This window comes from Dreissena polymorpha, chromosome 5, assembly GCF_020536995.1.
Source record: "Dreissena polymorpha isolate Duluth1 chromosome 5, UMN_Dpol_1.0, whole genome shotgun sequence".
NCBI lineage: Eukaryota > Metazoa > Mollusca > Bivalvia > Myida > Dreissenidae > Dreissena > Dreissena polymorpha.
Window position 1 is genome coordinate 71754989 of NC_068359.1, and position 8481 is coordinate 71763469.

Consider the following 8481-nt stretch of genomic DNA (forward strand, 5'->3'; position numbering starts at 1 on the left):
CACACACGATTGGTTTGGCATGGACTCAGGTACCAAATTTTTCAAAACAACAACGTGCACAGTCAAATACTTGATTTCATAATCATTTCATATAGTGTATTTATTTTTCTTTCATTGTCTCAGTCGTGCATTACATTTAAATTTAAAGGTGGTCAATCACATTTGAGTATTATTTCAACATGACCAAACTTTATTATTTCATCATAGATATATATCAGTGGTTATATTCTAGATATATATTCTCTTCTATTGAAAAAAATACCAGAATTTAGCTGAATTTTTATGCCTCACAAAATGGCAGGATTCAAACAAATATTGCTACCTTTGACAATATCTCATAGTGAGCGAGATAGTTTCCTTATTGATATCTGAGCTAACCTTTCTGGTAAAGAACATTCTAAATTATTTATTTGATAATTACTACAAATAGTGCAATAGTTATAGATACTATAAAATGTGATTGATTTAAGCAATCAAAAGGTGTGATCAAATGTGATTAATCATATTTAAAAAATAAATTCAATTAAATTGTAAATAACTTTGAGGTGGATGACTTGACAGTCGCTACCTTTAGTACGGTGGCTGACTTGACAGTCTCTACCTTGAGTACGGTGGGTGACGTGATAGTCGCTACCTTGAGTGCGGTGGGTGACGTGACAGTCGCTAACCAAAATGACTTTTAAACAGTAGTTCGGAATATACAAATTAATTAAATCCTAGTATTTTGGTACTTAAAAATATATATACTTACAAGTGTAAAATCATTAAAGTGTTATATCAATGGTATTAAATAACATGTTTTGGTGGGTGACATAGTTATCGCTGACCTACATTGCATTAATTCCTCAATTATGGTAATTTGAAATTACTTTAACTTTAAATGCTCAAAAAGGAAAATAATACAAATATGCTGCCTGGCCCTTGTGAAATCTTAGTACAGTATACAACATGGAGAAATCATTGCTGATGCCAGTGACGATGATGTGCACCGGAAAATTTTAATTGAGAAGGTAGCAACAGTTAGATGTTCTAAATTTTTACATTGTATGTTTTAGTTGATTGTTTAGTGTTTTAAGGAGGTAATGCCAAGGACATACATACTAGATTAATATATGCTTATATGTCCATTTTTAAAGGAGATACGCAAAAAAATATGTACCAAAGTATTATTACAAACGCTCATCGATGTTAAAATTTTTGAAAATGTTGGGCTTTGATAACAAAACCAAATTAAGTCAATGTCTCTTTTTATTTAAATACGCATTTAATAAACGAAAATCATTGTAAAATGTAAGTTCATCCTCGTAAAACGTACCGGTGAATACCAACGAACAAGTTTTTGCGATTCAATGCCGTTAAATTTCGGAACAGAAACGGTTACTCAGCTGCACTCATGACCATAACATATAATATTAATGATATATTCGCAGTAAGTTTTAGATAGACTTTGGTTTTTGATATTAAACGAGCGTAAATCACCAATCAGAAGATTGATATCGTTAACACTCTCTGATTATTTAGATGACATTTTAAAATTATCAACCGTGACACGCCTCAAATGTTCCATGATCACATGTATGAGCATTCCGGAATGTTCACTATATCAGTTGTTGCTTTTATCATTGATTTATAAAGTATAATTGATATTTATACAAATTGATCAGTTGTTCGACTTTTCAGTGTTGTGCATTGTGCGTCATGCGTCGTGAACGTTTGGCTTGTTCACACTCTAGGGGCCACATTGTTTGCTTTTTGTATTTACTTTGATGGCACTTGCTGTCAACAGAATGTTAATCTTGACAATATCTAGGACCTGTTTGAATTAAGATCATGCCTGTAAACAAAAAAACTAAATTACCAAGTATAATCTTAGTTAAACCGCGTTATCACTTTAGAATCCGCACATGCCATAATACTCATAACCGAGCCGATGAGATTATATCGTACAAGCAAACATGTATTACAATTATTGCAGTTATTTTCGTGTTTGTGTGTTTATTTCCAAGCACTAGAAATTATGAAATCGTATATTCGATAGTCCTCGCTCAGCCAACCAGCACCGACGCAATGGTATGTGCTAAAATGTAAAGCTTATAAACATGTTAAATATGAAACATATGGAGCACGTATTTTGTTTAAACTTGTTACCTGTAGTTCTCTTATAGTTCCTTACCACTAATAGCAATTCATAATCTGCATGACATAACTGTGTCACTGTGTAAAATAACCTTTCAAAATAAAACAATAAATAACAATCGACAAAATGATAATAATTCGGTTACGCATATAAATCTTCAACACAATATATTATTTATGTATTTCATAACGATGTGCAAGGGATCCGGTAATATCACATATTTAAATGTATGATTGCGCGTTTCTATTATTACCATATTCGCACAAGGGATGGTGGTGATCGCCAAGTGTGCTAAACAAACTAATTCGTTCACATCTGAAATCGTCCCAGGTTCCATTGCTGTTAGGCAACAGCGCCACACAGTCCTCGGTATTTCCGTGTGTCACGTGTCCTGGCAACCAGTTCGTGTAGGAGGCCGACACACCTGCAGGTATATTATGATATAGCCCCCTTTTGTTTACATATAATTGCCATCTTAACAAAATATATTAAATGGTCTTTCAATATTTATAAAAGTTGCCCTGGTTAAAAAAGTTAATTAAAGAAAAAGAACTTAGCAATTTTATTTTCATTCTGTTGAATTGAATATCAATATGTTTCATTAATAAAATGCGAGTGCTATCAATTTGATTATCATTACACTTAACCGACTATAAGCTTATTCGCTGTTTAAGTTTTTTATACTGAATCCTGATTATTTTACGAACTTTCATTTAACTGTTAAATGCTCTTGACTAATTATCCGATATGTCTATGAAAAACATAGAATTTATTACGATTTATCGGTATAAAACGTGAATATGCGGGGATAAAACCATAATAAGAACTGCACTGCGTTTGCTTACCGTCCGTCCACACAAACCGTCCCTCAACAGATGTGTCACTGAGTCCAATCCATGCTGGTGTCATTTGATTGTGTCTCCTCATGAAACCCTCTATGAATTGCTGCTCTGGGTCGTCGTTGATGTGCACAAGATGACCTCCACTCTGTTTACAGGTCTGCTCAGCTTTACTCCAAACCTCGAGGTTGCGGTACAAAGCGTAACAACTTTTACCAAATTGTGCAACAATTGCGGTAGTTCTGTGAGGACATGACTGTGTGTTACCTATTAGTGACATAATACATGTAAATATTAAACTTAAGAAAACCGTACAGATATGAAAACATGTTAAATGCGATCATATTTCAAAATTCAGTAAATGGTTCATACCGCCCGCTTTATACGATACATACCATCCGTGTTTATCAAAGCATCTGGATTTATAGTTGTTGCTGCACCATCGACAGAATCTGCAATACATAGGTGAATGGGTATGGACATGCGACATTTATTGAATCTTTATGTCAAATATAGCAAAAACGCATATATTGGCTAGGATGTGATTTTACTTAACGTAGCAATAACAACTCATGTGTAAGTAAACTAATGCAGTATATTGTATAATGTGGTATTAATTTTTATCTGCCGGTACAATTTTTTTTATACAATTTATTTACAAGTTTTTGGAAACAGAAGACCCGTTTTGCCAAGAAGATATTATCACCTTCTTTTATATCGTCCGTAATAATAAAATCATACATCCGTCAAACTAGGTTTCAAAGAACCCATACATAAAATAAATAAAAGGTTATCATCAATCTGTATTGTTTTCATAAAAAAAACATTTTGTAGTTTAGGCAAAATATATTTTAAAACAACCATTTAATAAACAACATAAGCATGAGAAGGCCCTGGAAATAGTGCTTAAATGTGTTATCAGAATACAGCGGACTTTCATGGACATGATACTTCGCTGTTTTTGTACTTAATTTTCTGATTACCGAATTCACAAACGTATCCGAGGTTTATGGCGTGGGATCCACTACAAAGCACATCCTCCCATTGTCCACCATGGGCTATCCAAATGGCTACACAATCTTCATCGCTTTGATGTGTTGACGCAATCCGACCAGGGTACCAGTGCGTATAGTTTACAGGATCTCCTAATGTCGTGAACAAATATATAGTACCAAAGGAAATATAGACACATTTGAGTCAACTTAAGTATTAATTATTTTAAAATAAAAGTGCTGAAATATAAATTATATTAATATGTGTGTTTTTGGATTAATGAAATAATACTTATTTGAGTACAAATCCATGTTTATGTAAATAATATGAGATTTATGGCGTATTGGTTGGGTTAAATTAAAAGTAAGTCCTACCTGAAGACCAAACAAAGTGTCCTTCTCTTATCTTATCGTTAAGCCCAATCCAGACATTTTCATCATGATATTGTCTGACGACCTGGTAGATTGTATTCTGTTGTTCGTCGTTCGCAATGTGGACTAAATGTCCGCCACGACTTTTGCAGTCACTTTCAGCGCTGGACCAAGACTTATTAACCGTTACAAGCTCGTAGCATGTCTGACGAATGTTGAACAATTTTCCATGGTGCGAAGCAGCATGCGAGAAAACAGCGGATGCGCAGCCGTAGTGAACTAGTTTTAAAAGTGTGTGATTAATTTAAAATAAATCATATCTTGTGTCAATTTATTGTGCTTAGTTGTAAGTATTCTAAAAGTAAACTGTGATATTATATAGTAAGTACATTTTATTACGAAACAGACTTTTAGAGTTTGTAAACACTGTTTACTTCCTTGAGGTACGATGTCTGAACGTTTTGTCAAAAATGACCTACCACCGGTTGAAAAACTTTCATTTGGTGCCTTAGAAACATTTTAAACGGCATAGGTACCACTATGAGTGGAAGCTGCTGTTGTAGACATTGTTTGCGCAGATTTGGTTACAGCAGTTGACGTTGAAGACAGTGTTGGTGCAGATAGGGTAATCGCCATTGCAGTTGTATACATTGTTGGGGCAGATGTGGTAACCGTAGTTACAGTTGTAGACATTGATGGTGAAGATGCGGTAGCCGCATCGGTCATTGTTGGTGGTGTACCTAAAATGGGAAATTTATACATTTCCTCGTAGATCATCATACCATTATACCACCATGCCAGCATAATTCGATGCAAATTTATTAAAGCTTCTAATACAATATCTTATTCATAACTTAAAGGCGTGTATACACTTATATCAACAGTTCAATCTAAACATGATATTAAAAAAACGTCATAATCTTTGCGTCATCACATTTGAACGAACAGAAAACAAAGATAAAGAAACAAACTGACTATTATATATTAACTATATGCTTTACCCAAACCAAACAAAGATTTCAACACATTAGCGGCGTGTTCGTACAAGCAAACACAGGTTTAAAATTATGTTTGTGTTCATACAAACAAAAAGATGATCATATAATTACCCTTGTGTTCAACAAACGTCAATAGTTTCACAACGCTGCATTCGTACCAACAAAACGACGATTTATATTATTACCACTGTGTCCTAACTGATTCCCAATACAACGTCGCAATTCTGTGAAGGAGCCTTTATGCACAAAACGTACCTTTAATACACAATAGTTTTCCAATACATATTCGGCTTTGCGAATTGAAATACACAGGTTTGTCAATACTATTGTGAAATTTGTTATTTTAGCCCAAATTCAATTTAATATATCAGTTGTTGTTGTTTTTGTTTTCTTTAAGAACATACTAAGTTTAGAATATCAAGCTTTAAATTCGAGAAAAAGATAATGAATGTTTTTGTTTCATTATAGACATTAACCTTTAACTCATTTGTTACTGACAATTCGTTTTTATCCTATTTTCAGATGAAAATCGATAGTATAACAACGATTGTATAATGTTTACCTTTATACTATCGCCATTTTTAGATCAGATTTGGGTTTTTCCAAAAATTGGACATAATGTTTTTGTCAACTACGGAAAGATAAAATCGTAAAAAAATGCGATATTTTATAATAATTTGTGGGAAAAGGGAAAAAAAAATAGGATAAATAGAATATTATGTGAGTTTTGGATAAAGATCACGTTTATCATGCTCGGCACGAACCAAAGTAGCGTTTGGCAAGCCTCGCGCTACCATGGTTCTAAGCCTCGCATGATAAACTTGTTTTTTTATCCAAAACTCACATAATATTCTCTATATATGAATAACTAATGTATTCGTATGGCATATTTTCAGTCCGCCGCTCGTTTTTTTTAGGGAAATTAAGCGTATGATTAATAAATCTGGCCAAGCATTATTTGTAATTTAAGTAATTTATGTTATTAAATTTAATTCTAATACGTACTTGATCGTGGAATATGATGGCATACCAAGCTTTGGTTCTTTTGTCCAAAACGTAGTTTGCCTGAATAGCGCAGCTATTGTTCTCTAGATGACCAACTATAGTTGTGTTTGCTGACATCTTCAAACAAAACATACAAATACAGTTGCATTTTATTCAATACGTACAATAAAGTAACCCGATGCTGAGATTGGTAAACTATATAATAAGCCAACTCGTTGAATTGATAATCCCGCCGAATAAATTGTGTTTTAAATCTTGTATGGTATGTGTGATATAGCACAGAAAACCAAACAAAAAATGCATCTATGATACAAAAAGCGCAATATAAGCTTGATTTTCGTTTTAAACTGACCGACGAGCTAATGAATAAACATCGTTATAACTCCTTACTAACAAATTTTGGGATTATTGTTTTATGTATTGCAATATTTTTTTTTGCTATCGATACACCCAAGAATGTTCGTGTTGAAATCGTGTATTGTATCTGAGATATAGCCCTAAACAATTGCATAATACAAAAACATATACCTATATATATACCTATGAAGTTCCATGTTGAAATATTGTATTGTTTCTAAGTTAAAGCCCTGAAAAGTTACATCATACAAAATTTACAAAGAGTAATAGCTCTTATTTAAGAAAGTGTAGGAGTATGGTTCTTGTACATGGTATTTTTCTCATTGATATATATATACATCTATGAAGTTTTATGTTGAAATCTTATATGTTTTCTGAGATATAGCTCGGAAATATTTGTGACAGATGAAAGGACGGACTGACAACACCAAAACGTTATCTTTCCGCCTTCGGCGGGGCATAATAGCTGTACAAGTATTGCGAAAAAACATGGCCGTGGTACATGCCATATTGACAATAACTCTTAATTACAATTACACACTTATAATATTACAGCTGACATATAACTTACACAAAATATGTTCAAATCTCCGTATTAAGCCTTCAATCTTAATTTATAATATTACGAGAACATATATGAAGTTATGGATATATTGTTTCTATAAATAATTAATATGAGCAGGTATTTTCAACGACGCATAAACTGCTTACCGAATCACAAATGTCATTTCTTTGTCCATTGCTACAGATACAAATATAGTCGCCTGAAACAACTAAAACGTATCGGCTGGCGACTACAATCGAGATGAAACACAAAACCCACATCTGAAAATGTTAGAATAAGGCAAAATATAAAGGATTTGTTCATTTCTTACATTCTTTAGTTCCGTCGGCAAAATAATTCATTTGAAATATTTCAACAGGATGTTTTAATAATAAGTCTATTTTGTACATACCCTAAAATCCAATAATCATATTAATGGCTGTTGAAGTAAGACAACAATATTCACCATGTCCACATGTTCAAACACAAGATAAAAGCCTCATCAAATCACGTTTGTTTGCTCCACAATTTCTCTTATCGTGTGGCGATGACCAGTTAGCGCTAACCCAATTTATTCAAATGACATTGGAAAATGATTCTTTAATTAGCATCGCTGCATCATGACAGTTGTTTCTCTATTACAGAAAAATTATACATAAGCACTGAAAGGATTTCATTATATGAGAGATGTTATAAGTTTGAACCCACCGTGTACGTTGACCTTTGTATTAATGATTAGCCACTTTGCAGTGATTGTTAATAAGCGAATATGGAAAAAATAACCGTTCCACGAAGAAACTAATTTATTGTATACTCTTCAGTGAAACAGAGAATTTGTTCTAAGAAACGTCTGTGTTCATCGACATCGACAATATACTTCAACTGCGTTTTACTTGATCAACTTAACGAAATTGATGTAAATTCTGATAAATGTACCTGTGATCTAGATCACAATTTCAAATTATTATTTTATAGACAATCATTTGCTGATAAAGGTATTTATTTTATAGATCTAGGTTATCTTTAGGAAGTAAGTAGATAGTGTTTCAATACAAATTTGTATCTCGTTTTGAGTCGTTTCTTATCATTTAAATGCCTCATAATATCTGACACTTTGTATTATTTAGACTACTTGCAATGTTATGATTTACTGAATGCTCTGTTTTCTTGTTACAAAAGTGTATTGTGACTTTTATTTCGAATATAAAAGCTTTCTGATATTACAAGTAAAACAACA

At 32.9% G+C, this 8481-nt stretch overlaps 1 protein-coding gene across 1 annotated transcript; it reads right to left on the reverse strand.

Moving 5' to 3' along the window:
- Window positions 1-2045: 2045 nt before the first annotated feature.
- Window positions 2046-7718, reverse strand: LOC127831334 (C-type mannose receptor 2-like). Its single transcript, XM_052356302.1, has 11 exons — window positions 7657-7718; window positions 7412-7525; window positions 6344-6460; window positions 5524-5593; window positions 4877-5080; window positions 4344-4619; window positions 3960-4121; window positions 3372-3428; window positions 2983-3243; window positions 2391-2561; window positions 2046-2077 (listed from the first exon to the last, which is right to left on the reverse strand). The coding sequence occupies exons 2-11, from the start codon at window positions 7523-7525 to the stop codon at window positions 2046-2048; spliced, it is 1464 nt and encodes a 487-aa protein (XP_052212262.1). The 5' UTR covers window positions 7657-7718.
- Between the last annotated feature and the right edge of the window lie 763 nt (window positions 7719-8481).

Bases quoted from the DNA above. Each gene is read 5' to 3' on its own strand.
- LOC127831334 (XM_052356302.1), bottom strand. From the start codon at position 7,525: ATGTGGGTTTTGTGTTTCATCTCGATTGTAGTCGCCAGCCGATACGTT. The intron at 5,594-6,343 runs GTACGTATTAGA...TGTGTATTAAAG, and splicing joins CCATCATATTCCACGATCAA to GTACGTTTTGTGCATAAAGG. The intron at 2,078-2,390 runs GTAATAATAGAA...TTTACATTTTAG, and splicing joins CCATCCCTTGTGCGAATATG to CACATACCATTGCGTCGGTG.